The sequence below is a fragment of the Propithecus coquereli genome, unplaced genomic scaffold (genome assembly GCF_000956105.1).
Source record: "Propithecus coquereli isolate 6110/MARCELLA unplaced genomic scaffold, Pcoq_1.0 Scaffold80, whole genome shotgun sequence".
NCBI lineage: Eukaryota > Metazoa > Chordata > Mammalia > Primates > Indriidae > Propithecus > Propithecus coquereli.
In genome coordinates, this window is record NW_012154174.1 from 7,540,483 (window position 1) to 7,559,487 (window position 19,005).

The following is a 19,005-nucleotide window of genomic DNA, read 5'->3' on the forward strand; positions in this document are numbered from 1 at the left end:
CTTTCCCGCCCGCCGCCTCCGGGGCCCCCGGCCCCCAGCTCCCTGCCCTGCAGCCCCCTCCGCGCCCTGCAGCAGCTGGCCGGGCTGCTGCACCCTGCGCTGCCGCTAGCACTGCAGCCCCCGGACCGCTCCTGGGCGCCCTCCAGCCCCGCCCCTCCCGCACCCCTCAGGCGCCCCCACCCTCCGGCGACCCCTCTTTCTCGCTGCCCCCTCTCCACCCTGTTCTGGAGATCACTCTGCACACTGAACCCAGGTCCCACGCGCCTGGCACTCAGGACCCTCCCCAGCCCTGCAGCTCCAACCCCGCTGCGGTGCTCGGGTGTGTGGGGGGATGTTTGGTCCCGGCCCCGCCCCCGGCTAGTGTCGCTTCCAGGATCCCAGCCCTGGTGCTGGGCAGTGCTGCGACACCCCCGTCCTCTCCCCTCCCCCCATCCCTGCAGTGGTCCCGGGAGCTGCGCGCCGCAGCCGCAGCATCCCCCTCCCCTCCGCACTGAGCTGGCCGCTGCAGCAGCCCCGGCCCCCCCACCCCCACCGGAGGCGCCGAGCCTGGCCACTGCAGCCCCCGCCCTGCCCGCCCCCTCGACATTTCCAGAGCCGGAGAGTGCCCGCTCCCATTTGGGCGGGGGGGGGGGAACATAAGGGAAAATATCATGGGGAAGGGGAGCTGTGGATGTCAGACTGTGTGTGCTCTCTCTTTCCTTGCTGACAGTTGAGCCGGGATGCGGCGGGATGAAGCTGGTCGTGGGGGGGGTTCGAGCCTCACTTTCCTGCATGGTTGAGGGGGATTTCTCTCTCAGGGGATTATACCCTCTTTTTAATCACTCCTTCCCCTACCCGCAAATATTCCTCCTGAGAGAAGAGCAGGGTCTCTCTGGTCGCTTCTCTCTCCTGGTTCTCTCGGCCAGGACTGCAGGGCTATCAGTGAGATGCAGCAGGTGTGTGTTTTAAGCATCGCCCACCAGCTCCTGATGCACAGCCTGAGGTTGGGGCTGTTGCTTTGCGGAGACTCGGTGAGGGGGTGGGAGCAGGGCGGTACACCACCCACATCTGTTCAGTGTCACACGGTGGCCTCATCCTTCTGCTTGGTGTTGGATGGTGGTGGTCACTGCGCTGGTGTGTGCGTGTGACTAAAGGGCTGGTGGTGGGAGCAGCATCACTGTCCTCAGACCTGAAATGTGTCTGTGTCACTCTGCCCTGCTCCGTGTCCCAGTTCTTTTCCCCTTCTCCCTCCAGGGGTGCTTTCTCTGTGGTCCGCAGGTGTGTGAAGAAAACCTCTACGCAGGAGTATGCAGCAAAAATCATCAATACCAAGAAGTTGTCTGCCCGGGGTGAGTGTTCCCCATCTTGGCCTCTTCCTGGGGGGTTGCCTCCAGGGGCTATGGCTTCTTCTGAAGATACCCCAGGAGTTGGGGCTTGTGTGCTTCAGCACTTGAAGAAGAGTTGGAATTTCAGAATGGATGAACTTTGAAGTCAGACAGGGAGTTGCGTGGGGAACTGGAAGTGCTCAGGTAGAAAAGAATGAAGTCAGAGACATAGGTAGTAGCCGCAGTGGTCCTCAAAGGCAAAGGCTCACGGGAGTTCAGTCCTTAGGGAGGTGGAGGATATGTAGGTAGTGGGTGGCATGGAATGGAGAGCTCTTAATTTGGGGCATTTGGAACCTCTCTCTTTGGGGCAGTGGTGGCCACTGCAGGCTTGTCCTCGTCCCTGTGCCCCAGTGGTGACATAGGATAGAAATGCAGTAAGTGAGCAGCTCTGACAAAGCCAGCCTCCCCTGCCCACCAGGCGGCAGAACAGACTCCCAAGGGAAGGGAATCTGTAAACATCAGGGGAGGCTGCTACTGGCGAGGGCTTCTCGGGAACAAATCCTGCCAGATGAACTTGATTGCTTTTTTGATCAAATTACAAAGTTGGTGGTGCAGCAGCAGATGTAGTCTGTCCTGGGTGGAGGGTGATGCCTCATGGTCTAGAAATCCCAGTGGCCTGGGCAGGAGCTGCACTGCCTAGGGGTGTGAGGTGCGTGAAGGCCCAGGCCTTGGAGCTTCACTTGTGAGGTCCTCCCAAGTACCTGAGGCTGGGAGGTTCGGGGCCCGTCTTTCATACCTCTAAGGTAAACTTTGGAACCTCCTATTGGGTGCTTGCCAAACTCACCTCATCTGATAGGTGTAGACCCAGTAACGCGTGAGGTGCTCTGGGAATAGGTCTGGTGGGTACGGAGGTCGGGTTGTTGAGGGCTGGAGGGTGTAACTAGGGGACAAAGGTTATGAGACGCAGAAAAAGGAATTAGGGCTGGGCAACAGGACACCGTAAATATATTAGGAGCCAAGACAGATGCCCTGGGGAAGATGTGGGCTTTGGCCAATAATGACGCCGGCATCTCTGGGGTAAGAGATGTAATAGATGTCCCAGGCGCTCAGGGGAGCTATAAAATTCCACAGAGATGACAGTGGGCTTCTGTCATGTTGGCAGTTCTGGGACCTGTTTGGCAGGGCCGCATCTGCCCCTGGCTGGGAGTCTCTCTTCATCCCCACCAGCAGGGCTTGTCTGGCTGTCTCCTACTGAGCCCTCGTCTCTTGCTGTTCCTGTGCATGGGCTGTAAAGTTGACTTGTTTGTTTTCTTTCTCTCTGGGTACCTTGAGTCCGAGGACAGTTGCCATAGAGATATGTGGATGGTCAGATGCTCTCCTCCCCTGGGATGGGGGGACGATGGGAGCTGGGCTCTCTGGCACACGTCCTCTGGCCAAGGATGGAAGGCGTAGGCAGGGACGATGGTCTGAGGGTGGATACCTCCCTGTGCCCACACAGCATAGCCCTGGTGCATCAGAAATGGGGCTGGTGTCTGGTGTCTCCAGCTGATGATGCAATGCTTTTCTTTGCTCATCTCACCAGTGTCCTCCAACCCAGGGCTGAGGGAGGGAGAGACAGCTGGGATCCCTAATTCTGGGATGTGAGGGTAGCTGCCGTGACGACTTTGTGGGGCTACCTGACTCGGACTTTCATTTTCCACTTCTTCCCTTCACCTGAACGTCCCTGGCCTGTGCGATAGCATCCATTCCCTCCCTCACCTCCTTTTAACCTTGTCCCATCTTTCCCAATTGGTATCTTCTCTTGGCTGCCCAAACTGGATGAGGTTTGATTTCTCTTTGATTTTTTTTTTCACCTTAAGAAGAGGATTCCTGTGTAAAATTACATGCTTCAGACAGCAGTTCCCCCTCTCTTGAGGTGGTTATGCCAATTCTGGGCTCTGTTATGTGGCCTGTGTACCAGGTTAACTTTGGGACAGAGGCCTGGTCCTGGCCGATAGGCACAGAAGCCAACCAGAGGGGTCAGGAATGTGTGAGTGCCAGCCAGTGCTGCTCGGAGGTGGGAGAATGGGAGGGTAGTGTTGTCTTGGAGGTGAAAGGAGCAAGGGGGCGCAGGGCTGTGAGGGTGGACATGGGGCATGTGGGCGCCTGGAGAGGGTTGGGCTGGGGTACCCACCATGGGGTTAGGGAGTGAGGGCTGTGGCTTCCTGCGGCCTCTCGGTTTACGCTGTATATTTTATAAAGGTGCAGCAGCTGGGACTGGGTTTCACTCGTCGCTGTCTGTCTAGGGCTCCGCAGGTGTTGGATTTCTGTGTCTGGGAATGGCGAGGGCCCACCAGGGTCATCTCTGAAGGTCTGAAGGGGCTTGCTGTGTTTGCTGGGTCTCCCTGCCTGCTTGCTTTCTTGTTTGTGATTCTCTGTGCTGCAAACCAAAAGGAAAGAAAGAGTACAGAGCTGTTTCTCCTTGACTTCCATGCTGAGGTGGCCCAGGAGGCAGGGAGAGAGATCACCTGGGGGCTCAGACCCGAATGGGAAGGGCTGTTGTGTCTCGTCATTGTGGCCTCAGAGGCCCACGTTGGCAGCTGGGTTGCAAAGTAGGGAGTTCATGCGGGTGTGCGTTGAGCACTGTCTTTGTCTGCTTGCCTGTCTACATAAAGTCACTGAAAGTCACATACGTCACTCCATTTGCTTCAGAACAGCGATAGGAGTGGAGTTGGGACTCTTAAGGGAGCCCATGGTTCCAAGCTTAGCTCCACTAGGCCGAAGGAGGCATTTAAAATAGGCTTGGATGCAGGAGCTAGTGGGCCAGGTGATGGCAATGATAAGTCGTTATTTTAAGATTTAAGAGCACCCCCCAAGGAGCCTGAGCCCTTATGTCTCTTTTTATTTTTAAATCTTCATACTCCCTTCTTATCTTTATTCATATGCATACATATTTTCACCTCGTGGAGCATAACATTTTATATCCTGCTCTCTTTGCTTATATCCAGAGCATTTCCCCGTATCGCTGCAGTTGAAGGGCAAATGATCCTTTCTTTCTTCTACATATTTTAGGATTTACCCTTGGAACAATCAGCATCATAAGAAACTCTGTATTTGGACTATTTATCTGGATGCCAGTTGCTTTCACTAAGATGGATACTGGGCTAATGCCCTTGGCCTTACTAAGAGATGCTACCCGAAACAGTGTTATGAAATCTGTTACAGCACTTGCTATATTTATTTATTTAATCTGTATAACCCATATGAAGAAATTTCTCTTGAAGCTAAACGTAAGCAAAAGCTTTCCCTTTCGTGAGGACCTGGGAGGAGAGGTAAGAGTCCTCACTGGTTTCTTTATCTCTGTGTGAGCAGGCCCTAGCAAAGTGCCCGATAGGTACGGACCACATACACGTTCCATGAATGGATTCAGAGGACTGAGTAACCTGTCATGGTTGCCTTTTGGCTTTGGCTTCCAGGAAACGCAGAGTCAAGTTGCTGGAGCCCTTGTACCCTGTTGCTGGCTTGGGTCCTCCCTTTCTGATCCAGGGAGCCAGCCTGCAGACCTGATACGGTGGCTGGAAGAGAGGACAGATGAGGATAAAGACCTGTGCTTGGGGCATAAGGTGGGGTGGGAGATGCAGGAAGACAGGGTAGCTTAGAATTCCTCCTTCCTGGTCATTAGTGGCCTCATTGGCCACTGCTGGGACATCCTCTAAGCAATGATTTTCAATTTTTATATATGTAAGTTTCACCTTGAGTATTGCTTAAAATGCAGATTCCTGGGCTTTATTCACAGAGATTCTGCTTCAGGAGGTCTGGGGATGGGGCCCCAGAATCGCTATGTTTAATACATGCTCCGGCAAAATTTCACACAGGTGGTATGTGAGCCAGTGTTTAAAAGATGCCATTTAAAATCAGCAACAGCAGTGAGAGTTGCTTTTGCCGTGCTCCCTGGAATATGCCAGACACACCTTGGCCCAGCCTTCCCCAGGTGGTGTCTCTGCTGGTCTGCGGCCATCTGTACACATGGGCTGTCCTGTGATGAGGGGCCTCATTCTGGGCCCCCGGATTGGGGTGTTAGTCTGTGGCCGGCTGGGTGGCTGGGGTTGTGGCATGTTGGCCACCAGAAGGATAAAGGCTGTCCCTTTCTGGGTCCAGCTGGCCCTGGGGACTGAAATGGGATCCCCCTGGATGGTGCCAGCTGAAAGTCCCCACCCCCTTAGTGCTGGCCTGAGTAGCCCCCATGACATTTGTGTCCCCTGTGGTATCTCCAAGTGAGACTCTCCTGTTAAGGGTCTGGGTGAAGGGGGGGGTGAACAAGGAGGAGAAATCCATGCAGCTCTGGGGCGCTGGGCTTCAAGGAAGCATTTAAGGAGGCTGTGTGCAAAATCGTGCTTTCCTCCTGAGGAAAGCAGGCTGATTTCTGTAAACAGAGAAATGGGCGTCCTGCGTGTGAGTGATTGAACTCCCGACTCCTCTCCTGAAGAGCTGAGGAAGGGAGGTCCCCACTCTGTGCCAAGGCCCCTGCTGGGCCGCTTTCGTGATGCAGTCACGACGCAAGCTGTGGGCCTTAACGCACACAACACTGGCCTGTCACCCTGCCCTCCCACCCACCTTCCCAGAGTGACTTGGGGTGCTGCATTGCGGAGTGCGGGGGACAGAGGTTGGCAGGTGGCCCCATCCCATAGGAGAGGCTTCTGCTCTCCCCCGTGCTGCTTGCTCTGGCCCCTGGTCACCATACCCTTGTCAGAAGCTACACTGAAACCCTAAAGGTGAGTGGCGGACCCCGTTCTTGGCTGGGGATGGGGAAAAGGAAGGCTGGGTGTGCCCAGCTCCTGCCCCCACCTCTGTGCCTGCTGCACTCTGAACAGCCTTGGCAGGCCGACGAGGGCCGGATCCCATGGGTGCCAATAGGGTGGTGACAGGAAGAGATGGGCACTTCGCACCTCTTGAGTGCCTCTCTGCAGAGGCCCTCTGTCGTCTGCCCACAGCCAGACAGATCTGCCCCAGGGCCAGTGGGGAAACCAAGGCACAAAAGGATTGACTGGAGGTGTGTGGGGTTTTATTTTTGGCTTTGAGCTGTGGATACACCTGTGATTTTGTCTGCGCAGACCCAGCATCCTCAGGCCTTCGCTTGCCTGTGGCTCCTCCCTTTGACACACCGGTTCTGGGCACTCCGTTCCTGTGGTGCATCCTGGCGTGTCGCCCCACACCCCTCCGTCTAGGCCTGGAGCTCCAAGCGCGGTGGAGCAGATCCCTCCTTGCTGCTGGCTGAGGGCCCGCTCTCGTCTGAACCCACTCTCTGGGCGCTCTGGTGGGGAGATTTCCAGCCACTCCTCCCCAACACCACCTCTACTTCCTGGGCCCTATCAGCAGCAGCCGCAGCTTCCCATCTGCTCCCCTCTTTTCTCCTCCCTGTCTTCCCCTCCCCCCACTGCTTGCTGCTGCCCTGGGAGGAGCTATTTTTAGGGGCTGCTTCCTGGGATGTTTTACTTGGGGCTGGTTACCATGAAGGAAATGTCACCAAAACAGTGGGCAAAGGCTGCAGGCATCAGGAGCCCTACCGGGGGCACAGAAAACTCGGCGGCTGTGACCCTGTTCTGGCCCTTGAGAGTGGCCAGAGTGTCCAGAGGCAGAGCCTTGCCTTCTTGGGGCTTGCTAGTGACCCCGTGGGGATTTTCTCCGTCAAAGCTGGTTGAGCTGTGGGGCACTTCTTGGCACCTCTCTCCTTTCCCTCCTTAGTTAGAGCTTTCCTTGTCTCGAGGTCCAGAGGCCAAAGTGGGGCTCAGGTCTTTGTGTCTCCCGGTTAAAACTGTTCGAGTTGGGGTTGAAGAGAAGGGGGGTGCTAGGTTAAGGGACAGGGCCTCAGGGGCTCATAGGGGCACGTTTCAGGCCTTGTTCTGCTGTAGTCACAGCCCTCAGCCAGTCCCCGGCTATACAGGTGTGAAGCCATGGCTTGTGCTCTTAAGTGGCGGATGGACTTTCCTCTTAATTGGAGATTCTTTGCACCTTTAGAGTGGGATTCGAAGAGGAAGGGATGTGGCACTGCAGTGTCAGGGCGAAGTCAATGGGATTGCGGCTTGTGATTCCCACTGGTCAGTACCCAAGGCCTGGGGCTGTTTATAAGCAGCTGGGGAAGGTGGATTATGACACCAAATCCCCGTGCTGCCCTTGTTTCTGCTCCTCAGGGCGATGCCCACGGGGGCAGGAGGGGCCTCTTGCTGCTTGGGAAGGAGACGAGGGACACTCGGGAGGGCAGGAAGCTAAGGCCACCCCCAGATAGCATCCGAAATCAGTGGGGCTACCGGAAGCTTCTCACATCCGTGATGGGGTCACAGGCACGGACCTGCGAAACACCCTTTGAAAAGTTGAGGGTGTCTTTGAGATAGGAACTTGAGAGTCCTCGTAGCCAGGGTGGGCTCTGTGTCCTTTCCCACACACAGAGGGTTGTATGTTTAGGCGGCAGCGGGATCTTATTTGAAGCTAGTGCTGGCATTTGTGGTTTTTTAGAAGAATATCACTAAATCAGTGGGCACATCCCTGTGGCGGGGCCACGGAGAATCAGTGGCCGGCCTTCCCTGGCGTCCGATCCTGTGAAGGAAGGAAAGTGCATCTGGAGTGGGCTTCTGTCCTCGGGCTGGAGGGGAGAGGTGGTTTAGGGCCCGGTGCACCCCTTTGATGCATGATGTCACCTCACTATCTGCTTCCTCTTTTCTGCCTCCCTTGGTGCATCTTGTCACTCCTTGCCGTCTTTCCTGTGAACTCGAGGCGCCCTGGACCAAGTCCTGAAGCACTTGGTGGGAGAAGGCGGAGTGGCAAGGCTTCCAGGATCCTTGTTTCCCAGGGCCTGGCTCTGCCCTGGGTGGGCTGTTGGGGAAGGGCCCAAGCTGGGCCTGGAGGGTCCCTGACAACGGCCGCTTCTGCTTTCAGCTCCTGTGGCCACCTCTGCTCTTGAGGGGAAAAACCTGCAGAGGGCTGTGGTTGGAGCTGGGCTGAAGGCCGGCTGGGGTGGGTCTCTCCATAGCAGTAGCACACAGGCGGGCAGGAAGTGGCCCTGTGCAAAAGCGGGAAGTGGCTGTTGTCAAACAGGAAGAGGGGGCTGGGCTGTGGAGGGGGCGGGGACCAGCCTGGTAGAAAGGTGGGTGGGAGCAGGGTCAGCCTCCAGGACGTCCCCGCTGCTCCTGTAGTGGTACTGGAAGGAGGGGTGTCTCAAAGAAGGAGGCCACCTTTGTGGCAAGAAGGTCAGCTGGTGTGTTGTCACTTTGGGATGCTGAGCCAGGGCCTATTCCTGCCACTGTGGACCAAGCTGGTTCAGTGGCCTCGACCCCTTCGGAGTTGGGGATGCTTCGTTCAGCAGGGATGCCCTTGCAGTCAGGAAAGGCACTCGACGCACCATTGCTTGTTCCTGAAATACCGCTGCTGGGGTGGAGCGCTCAGCTTCTTCCCAGCCATGGACCAGCCCTGGAGGTGACTACAGGACAGGAAGTGTGGGGGAAAGAGACAGGAGACAACAGCTGGAGAGGCTGGGGTGGAGGCAGGAGGAGGGAAAGCGTGGTAGGCAGAAACTGCTGGGCTCATTGAGCAGAGCTTCTGGATGGCAGGGCGCCACGGCCAGCGAGGAAGAGGAGGGATCGAGATCCCGTGGGCAGCGGTGCTTCCCGCTGTCGCTAACCTTCACCTGCAGACTGTAGACATGGCGGGCCCCACCCCCAGGGAGAAGCCGGAAGGCCAGGTTGGAGGCTCAGTTGCTGTGCTGTGGATCCTGCATCTGCCCAGGCTGAGGGGAGAGTGGGTCCCACTCTTAGTGTCTCTGGTGGTAGCTGTGACCACAAGCCCGGCCCAGGAGACCTTGTCCGCCTTATCACTGGGCCCTTGGGAAGGAGGCTCTTACTATGTGCCAGGCCCTATGCTAAGTACTTTCCCCATATTACCTCATTTCAACCTCAGATGCCGCTGTCTCCATTTTAGAAGTGAGGAAACTCTTTCCAATGAAATGTGCCCGGCTCACCCTCTCACCTCCCTTGGATCCCAATCAAATGTCACCTCCTCACTGAGGCTTTCCCTGACCACCCTATTTAACTTACACTCTGTCCCTTCCCTGCTTTATTTTTCTACGTAGCACCTGCATGACAGCTCACATGCCATTGAGTTTTCTTACTGTCCGTCCCTCCCCCACACCCAGCCCACTTAGAATGTCAGCTCCACGAGGGCAGGGAATTTTGTCTGTTTTGTTCACCACTGTCTCCCAGCATCTAGAATGGTGCTTCAATATTTTTTCAAGGAATGAATGAGGCTCAGATGGGTTTAATAACTCACCAGACGTGGCCATGCTGGACTCAATCCAGGGCTATCCGACTCCGTAAAGGACATGTTAGTTGCTGTACTCCGTGGCATAGAATCAGAGCGAGGACGAAGGGACAGCCCTGGGGAAAAGAGAAGACATGGGCCTTTTCTGGAACACAGGGCTCAGCTCCTTGGAGTTAGGGTTGAACTAAGAGTCTGACAAGGACCCTCTGGATCCTGGGCAACTCCTTCGAGGAGCCGGGAGCCTGCGTCTGTCTCTCCTCTCGCCACTCTGAGTCACTGGTAAAGCCGGAGCGTCCTTATTTTTAGTGCTGTTGCTGTTGTGGGACTGTAACCATTAGCCAGTAAGAGACTTAAGGGAGGAGATAAACATTAATCTTCTGGGCCTTCCCCTCAGCTGCCACCTCCGCATTGCAAGATGCTGTTCTCCCACACCTGCCCGGGCAACCAAGCCCACGAGTTGTGGGTTGGAGGCGGGCGAGGTGAGTGGCTGGAGAGGGCCTGTGGGTCTGTCGCTTTGGGGCTGGCTAGCTCGGCACCTCCATCTCAAGTCCAGGGGCTGGTGGGGGAGGAAGTAGGGTCACGCTAACATCCATCCAGATCTCGAAGAAGCCCCCCAGTCACCAAGTATCGCTGCTTCCTCGAGTCACCAGCTTCTGGCGATTGCTGGCCACATCCCTGTGCCTGGGACCAGGGGATACTGGGCGATGTGGGAGTTGGGGGTTACTTGGGATTCTCTTGGCTGCATCGTGGTCAGTGGTCATGCCGAACCCAAGGACAGGAAGGAGGGTCTGACCCAGATCTTTGGGCAGCTGGGATGGATTAACTGGGCAGCAGGAACTAATCTCTGCCTGTCCCCACCTCCTTCCACAAAGCAGAGCTATTGCTGGAGGAAAAGTTTAGGACAAAGCTAGGGTCGATTGGTGAAACAATAAATATGAATTTTTTTCTAGTTTATAATCTACATTATCTCAAACTGACATCTTGGGTTCGAATCCCAGTTCTATCCTTTTCTTGTTGTGGGATCTCAGGCAAGTTACTTAACCTCTCTGGGCCTCAGTTTCATCATCTGTAAAATGGGGACAGTCATAGCACCCACCTGATGGGATCACTGTGAGGGTCATGGGAGGCTTTATAGAGGTTTTTTGCTAGTTAGGGTAGAGGCAGAGTGGGGAGAAACCTCTACCAAGGGAGACAGGAATTGCTTGGCAGGTGTGGATGTGAGGCTATCTGCCGGGCCTGGAGCAGTCAGGGTGAACTGGACCCTGCCCTCCAGAGCCTGGAGTCTTTACTTGATGCTCTCCCTTTTCTTTATCTGCTCATCATAGCATAGTGGTGGAGAAAGAGGGCTCTAGGCTCAGACCATCTGCATCCACTGCCTGTCTGTGTTACCTTGGGCAGGTTACTTTATCTTTTTAAACCTCAGTTTCCTCATTTGTAATGCAACAGAGCTAATCAGATCCCTGTTTCACAGAGTTTCTATGGGGATAAAATATGACGATCCATGCCTCTACCCAGCGTGTAGTAAATGCTTAGTAAGTGATAGTTGCTACCACTCCAGTTGTTATTGATAAACACTTAGTAAGCCCTGTTTTTGGAAGGAACTCTAAGATAAGCACTGCTCAGAAAGGTCCCCTCCTTTGAGGAGCTCGTGACCGAAAGATAACTGATGTAATATATGATGTGAGAATCACGAGAAGTGCAGTGGAGATTGGTGGGGAGACGGTCACAGCAGGGAGAGGCACAGTCTACCGAGAGGAGGCTTTGGCAGGATTCCAGCAGGCAGAGATGGGGAGAGAGCATGGGAAGGGGTCCTGGGCCTCCCTGCTTTGAGTGGCGTCCTCTCTTTCCGCTTCCTGGAGCTCTGCCTTCCTGTTCCACAGAAACAGGACTTGGCCCATGCAGCTCACTTGGATCTGGGGACTCATGGATTCTGGTCATTTCACCAAAACAGAGTAAGCCCCGAGCCTGAGTGTGAAGAGGTCAGAGCTTACAGCCATGGGCGGCCAAGAGGATCCTGGGGACAAGCAGGATTTGTGTCCTGTTTCTCTTTCTGCATTATGGGCATCATAGTAGTGCCTCCTAGAGTGTTATGAGGATAAATTAAAAGCTAGGTATCTGCCTGGTGTAGAAATAAGCTCTCAATAAATGTTGGCTGCTATTATTATTTTAAATCATCATTGTCTTGATCAGCAACATTTTTATTGCCAGCATCGTTATGTTTCAGGGTTACCGTGAGGACTACACAGAGAATATATGCAAAACTCCCAGCGCAGTGTCACGTAGATGTTAGGTGCCTGATACAACTTAGCTATTATTAGTATTTCTAACAAGAAAGAGATTCCGGACACCTTGGCCCAGTGAAATCCCTGTTGTAGTAGAAAGAGCACCAGAGTGTTAGGTGAAGACCTGGATTCAAATCCCAGCTCCGCTACTCACTGGCTCGGAGCGTTTAACCTCTCAAGTCGTTTCCTCATCTGGAAAAGGTGGTCACGGTGACTGTCTCCGGAATCGCCGTGACTTGCCGCATTAAGTCAGCAAGTCAGCAGAAGTGCACAGCTGGTGCCTACGAACTGAAGGAACATGAATCGCCAGGTGACTACAAGTAGAATAGGTGGTTGATGGCTTTGTTTTCTCTCTTCTGCTTTTAGATCACCAGAAACTAGAACGTGAGGCCCGGATATGTCGACTTCTGAAACATCCAAACATTGGTGAGTGCCCCTGCTCGGAGCATTTTGAGGGTATTTTGTGGAAGATGGTGAGGACAGAGATCTACTGCTTTTGTGTGTGGGATCGTCTCTGTCCATGGGCCTTCATCTGGTGTCTGTGTTTGCCCGAGCAGGGCAGCAGCTCCGTCTCCGAATTGCGGGGCATCCTAGTCGAGAGCCCTGAGTATCTCCATGGATGTGGTGGCATCTCAGGGCCGGGGTGTGTGGCACCAGAATCAGGTTTCAGACTCTCTTTCTTCCCTTTCTCCTTCTGTCTTTGGGCTGAGATCCAGGGTTCTCAGCGTGTGAGGTTCCGGGCTACTAGCCTGCCAGCGTCCCTCACCAGGGGCCATCCACCACCCTCATGAAAGGGTCGGGATTGTGTTTCTGGACCTGAAAGAGTTTTGTTCCTGCCGCAGTGTCCTGCACACTCTGGGGGTTTCCATGGTGCTACCGTTTTTATTTCTGTTTGCTGCCCACCCGCCTGGCTTCCCTGGAGTAAGGATGGCAGGAGCTGCTCAGATGGGGAAGGAGAAAAAATTAAGAGGATTTCTCCCTCTCCTACTCTGACTGGGGGGACAAGGGCACATTGTTGGTTGTTCTAAACCCTGAGGAGGTTTGCCTGCCACAACCCACTCCAGCTCAGTTTTACATTGTTCAGCTGAAACAGTCTTTGCCAAAAGCGTTGGCCCCGATTTGGGGCTCCTTGCAGAAGGGACAGAAACTGGGCTGGCTGCAGTGTCTGAGCAGAAACCCCAGGGTTGACTTGAGACAGAGCAGGGAGCATCTCCTAGGTTTTCTCTGAGAGCCCTGAGTCATCACAAAAGACAACACGTATTCTGTGCTCCTCAGGCATGGCCTAAATATCGGGGCTCCCACAGTGCCCTGGAGGCCGCCTGCTCTGCTCTCTTGGCGGCCAGGGCTGTGAGGCGACTTGCCGAAGCTTGATGCTTCCTCCAGAGCTACCCCGCCTCTGGCTTCCCAGACCTCAGGCTAGAACCCTCCCTGTGAGCTCTTGCGTGGAAGAGCTGAGGTCATACCCCAGCCCACGGGGAGAGGAGCAGTTCTGAGGTAACCAGAATGACAGCCACGCAGGGCTTTATAGATGGCAGTCGGCAGCTGGGATTATACCCGAAGCAGATTGGCATTTCCAGTGATCGGCTCTGCCTGGTGCAGTGTGTTCCACGAGCCAGCACCTCTCAGCTGGCAGGTCCCGGCCTCAGAACTGCTGGAGCTCCTGGGTGGTCTCTGAGGTTAGACCTTCACCTGAAAACAACACAGTGGGAACCCACGTGTTGCCTCGGGTAGGGGAGGGCAAACAGGCAGAAACACCTAGAACAGCAGTCACAAATTCAGGCATGTTTTGCTTGGCTGGCTCAGTGGTCTAAAAATATTTTTATTATTTGCCAATATTTAAAAACGAGATTTCACATTTTAGAAAAAAATCTAGTTCCCCGTCTTTCAAATCAGAAGGCTGGGCTCATGGCCAGAGTTGCTGCGGCTCAGTGGTGGCCGCTCCCTCGGCCCACTGGCCACTGTCCTCGCCACTCCCTGTTATCTCACATCTGCATTGCCTACCTGGCCCTGCAGGCCTTGCGAGCCTGTATCCTCTGACTTGGAAGTTCCAGAACAGGAAGAAAAAGCACTTGAGTGACTAAAGCCGCTCAGAGGCGCAGAAGCATTTTGGTGTTCCAGTCCTAGGTCTCAGGGTCCGAGCAGTAACTTCCTTTCCTTCATGCCCCTTGTGACCAACTCGTTCAGCAATGATAAGTTGTCCTCACGTAGGCAGGAGAGCAAGGGGGAGGGGCTGATAATGCAGGAGGCAGAACCACGTCTGCATCACCTGCGACACAGGCGTGGTTGACCACAGAAGGGTCAGGGTATAATGAAGACAACTGAGAAGCAAACAGGAAGGACAAAAATGGGATTCTGGCTGAAGAAAGTCCTAGCCTTCTTTTTATGTATTTTTTTTTTTCCTTTTTTCTTTTTGAGACAGAGTCTCTCTCTGTCACCCTGGGTAGAGTGCAGTGGCATCATCATAGCTCACTGCAACCTCAAACTCCTGGGCTGAAGCGATCCTCCTGCCTCAGCCTCCTGAGTAGCTGGGACCACAGGTGCGCACCACGACGCCTGACTACTTTTTCTATTTTTAGTAGAGACGAAGTCTCACTCTTGCTCAGGCTGGTCTCAAACTCCTGAGCTCAAGCAATCCTCCCACCTCGGCCTCCCAGAGTGCTAGGATTACAGACGTAAACCATCGCGCCCGGTCCTTTTTATGTATTTCTAGAACTATACTTTTTGACCTCTTAGACTTGACCTGGTTTGGTAACCCTTTCCTTTTGGCCCTGCCCCCAGCTCAGAATAGAGACAGCCAGGGGCACTGTCTGTCCAGCCATCTGCTCTGTTAGGAAGGCAGCGAGACCCAGGAAAGGCCAGGCGTGGCATGGTCACTTGGTTGGCATCTGATTGCCTAGACCTGTGCTTTCGTTTCATGACTGCTCCCAGGTCCTGAGCGATGTTGGTCTGAGGACCTATTCTGGGGTCAAGGGCAGGCAGAAGGGCAAGAGAGTCAGGACTGTGTCCTGGGAGCTCTGGCATCCAGTGAGAACCAGGACTCCTGGAGATGTGGCCGAGCTCAGGTCCAAGAGGCAGGGGTTGCCATGGATCTGGCCCTGGCTTGTGGCAGGGGAGGAGGCAGTTTTGTGCCCCTTAATTCACTATTCCTCTCCTCTCTCCATTGCTCCATCCTTCAGAACTGTGACCCTTTCGGCTCTGGCCTCTTGAAAGGGAGACAAGCAGAGCAGCGCGCGAACGGTGCGCAGTTGAGGGAGCAGAGAGCGAAGAGCGCAGGTCAGCTCCGGCTGCCGGCAGACTCAGTGGCACGTGGGTTCAGATGGGGGAATTTGGTGCGAGGGGCCAGGCATCCTCCGTTTTTTCCCTAATAGATATTCTGTCCCAGGAGTTAAAAGCCTGTTGGAAGAGTGAACCCTGATGTAAACCGTGGACTTTGGTGATAATGATGTGTCAGCGTAGGTTCGTCGACTGTAGCGAATGCACCACCCTGGTGCGGGCTGTTGCTAGGGGAGGCTGTGCGTGTGAGGACCTGGGGTATTTGGGAACTCCCTGTACTTTCTGCTCCATTTTACTGGGAACCTATAACTGCTCCAAAAACAAAGTTTATTAATTAAAAACAAACAAACAAACACAACAAAGTGCCTGTTGGGTGTGAGACATAGTGCTGAACTCAAAACAGCCCTGGGAGAGTGGCCAGCAGCGGGGAGCGGAGAGCAGACTGCTCGTGCCAGTCGGGGCTGAATGAAGTGCCGGCTACCTGTGATCTGCCCGCTCCGCTCCACGTTGCTCTAATGAATAGGCTCTGTCTTCCTCCGTGCTGAGCGGCCCCAGCAGTTTCTATCACAGTCTGGCCTTGTGGTTTAGAGCAGCACTTCTGAAACTTTTATGTGCTTGTGACTCACCCAGGGATCGTGTTAAAATTCAGATTCTGACTCGGTAAGTCTGGGGTGGGACCTGAGATTCTGCATGTCCGACGTCTCCAGGTGACGCTCTGGCTGCTGGCCTGCGGTCCATACTTGGAGAAGCCAAAGGTTTGTGGCTTTGGAGTCACATCCAGATTTGGGGTTTGAATCTGGGATTTGCTAGTTAGTGACTGTGACCTCCAGCGAGTTATTTAACCAGTCTGCTTTGTCCACCTGAGCCCCTTCGTTGTTACGAGACAGTCAGGAGTAAAAGAGGCTAGGATGCCGAGACGACGAGAACGGAAACGGAGGTCCCAGCTCCCAGAAGGGCTCGCTCCTCCATCCCCAGCCCCAACTCTGTTTGCAAAGTATCCAAGCCAGGCTGCCATTTACCTTGGGCCCAGGGCCGGTTCAGCTAACAGTAAGTGTAGCAAAAATAGTTACAAAGAAAGAGAAGGAAACACTGAATCATGACTGAGCCGCTTCTAAATCCCTGCTGGGGGTGGGTGGGTAGGGGGGAATCCTGCTACCACCAGCTCCTGGGCGGCCGGCTGAGTCCCCCACAAGCCCCCAGAGCAACGGGACCTCCTTCCCACTCTTTTATTGCTGTAGACATTTTTAACACAGTTTTTCAGTGCTTTTTTGAGAAAGATTTGTTAAAATGTGGCATATTGTTGGGTGGTTTTTAAAGCATTGGAAATAGACACAACATTTGGGTTGTGGCTGTCTCAGTCCTTGAAGGTACGAAATATCAAGTAAAGATATTTAGGTGTTTGGGCCGTCCTGTCTTCCACAGCTTTAAAGAACAGTGATTAGGTTTGTGGCTGAAATGTAGCGAATGCTTTGTCGTCCTTTTCCCGGATCTTCTCGTCCACAGACTTGGTCCAGCCCTCCTTGGCCATCACGCCCTGTCACTACCTTGGAATGGGCTCAGTGTCAGATGATTTTATTCCACGCATCCATACTATCCTTTGCTTCTGCCCCACAGCGCTCAACACCATTGTGCTTAGTTACGTATTTGTGTAATTGCTGGTTTAAAGTCTGTCTTCCCCTTGCCTGGAAGCTCAGGGCAGCAGGGCCGGCTCCTTTTCTTCCCAGCTGTTTCCATGGCACACACAGCCTCGCCTCTTCAGGGTAGGTGCCTGACGGGCGTTGTAAAGCCAGTCAGAATTGCCAGGGGTGGTGGGGACAGGTTGGAGCTCTTTTGCCTAAGAGTTTGGAGAAAGCGACTCCCTAGCGATTCTGCAATACGGGAATCTTGATGTCAGTTTGTCTTGGTTTCAAGTCCTGATTGTGCACATAGTATGATTTTGGGCAGGTTTCTTTTAGAGCCTCAGTTTCCTCTCCTGTCCAATGGGCATGTATAAGTAGCTACCCTACAGAGTTCATGCAAGGGTTCAGTAAAATAATGCGTGTACAGCACATGGAACAGTGCCTGGCGTGTAGGAAGAGCTCAGCTAAGTGTTAGTTGTTATCATTTCAATCATTATCAAGAATCTGCTAGTTGGGTATTTAGGATGATGCAGTCGTTTCTCCTCTTGTCCTCAGTTCCTGTTAATTTCTTTACGAATTAAAAAAAGATGAGTGCAGTCTTACTCAGATATGAGGGCCCCCCTCCCCCCCGTCTTGGCAGGTGCCATGCTCTGGGGCTCACATCAAAGCTGTTCTCTCGGCTGGGTGGCCCTGGAGGATTAGTGTTCCTTTGCTGCTCCTCTCTCCTAATTCCCCTCCCCAGCTTCCTCCCACCTGGGCTCTGTGTGTGGCCTTCCTGGAGAAGGGCAGATGCCAGTGACTCCATGTCTGGGCAGAGGCATGGGTGCCTGTGCCTTTTGCTCTGTTCTCGGCCCTGCTGGGCTGGGCTGGGGAGGGCATGGGGCAGGGGTCTGGGTCAGGCAGGGCTCAAAGCCAGGCCTGGGCAGGGCCCAGAGCAGCGCGACTCCCCCGGGAGCGGTTGTTAGCATCCTACCTGCTGTCCCGTGAGCTCACCATCCTGCTGCTGTTAGTTACCTCCCTAATGAAGCTGGTCGTTAGCTTCTGGGACAGCTAATTTCCAGGGGATTATTTGTATTACACACTTTAATGCTTTTTAATAGCAAATTTTTAATTAAATGGAAAGTCCTTTTGGAAGTGAGGGAGCAGCAGCTGCAGTAAGACTCAGTGTGTGGCTCTGACTGACACCAGAGACGCAGCGAGGACTTGGGGGGACGTGACTGAGCGTGCCCAGGTTAGGTGGGTGGGAGGGAAGCAGAGTCTGGCTCTGGCACCTTCCATCTGTCCTAAATCCCTCCTCTGTCGTCTGCAGGTCTAGGGAAGTGGCAGCTTGTTTGCCCAAATACAGGAGAGAAAGTTTGAGGAGGAGGCACGTTAGAAGTATCACCTGCCTTTGATCCTGGTCACAGAAATACAGATTGGGGTGGGATTTGGGTGTCGAGTAACCAGATCGGATCCAATAAGGTAGCACTGTGACATGGCAGGCCTGAGTCCTTGTTGGAGTGAGAAGAACCAGGGGCCTGTCGTGATGGTTCAGGGCCTCCAGGTGGGGCAGTCTGGGTTGTGCATTTTGCCTTCTGACCATCTTGCTTTGGTGGGGAGGGGGGCGGAGAGGATGTGTGGAAGCACCGAGGAAATGCCCCGACGCTGGAAATGGAAGCAGCGGGGCCTGCCAAGGAAGAGACACGGCGACGCACTTCACCAGTTGGTTTGGTGTCAGGCCATTCCTGAAGTGCTCCATGAGGTGCTCCCGTAACTGCCAAGGATTGGAGCAAAGGTCAGTCGGAGGGAGCCCTTTGGAACAGAGGTTCCCCAGCAAGAGAGTTCAGGTGAGGGGAGAGACAGGGGACAGGCAGCCAAAGCAGAGTCGCGCCTGCATTAGAGCGATGCTCAGGGGTTGGCATTTCACCCAGAGGTGGCTTTGTGGGCACAAGCTTGAAGAGGAGACCTCAGAAGACATTAGGTTGGTTTTTTGCCCAAGAGCGTTGGAGGCGGGGAGTGGAAAGGGCTTCTGCTGGCCAGCCTTTTCTCACGGTTGTGAATTGCCCTAGTTATCTCCGGGCGGTGCCCTCCCGGACCTGTCTTCAGCGCTGTTGTAGGGACACTTGGGAGCAATCTTTCTTGCAGGCTCCTGGATGTGTGGGCTGCCCCCATGTTTCTATGGGAAGCGGTGGTGTAGACCAGTCTTTGGAGTCACAGAGCACTGGGTTCACATCGTGACCCACCACTTAGAAGCACTTGTGG

General features: G+C 54.2%; 1 protein-coding gene across 1 annotated transcript in view; it reads left to right on the top strand.

Annotated features, from left to right (window-relative positions):
* The window catches only part of CAMK2G (calcium/calmodulin-dependent protein kinase II gamma), a 68,932-nt gene that overhangs the window by 12,777 nt on the left and 37,150 nt on the right, over positions 1-19,005 (top strand). Inside the window, exons 2-3 of the mRNA XM_012663224.1 lie at positions 1,134-1,328; positions 12,239-12,298. Of these exons, the coding sequence (XP_012518678.1) occupies positions 1,134-1,328; positions 12,239-12,298 (255 nt within the window). The remainder of the gene's footprint in view (positions 1-1,133; positions 1,329-12,238; positions 12,299-19,005) is intronic.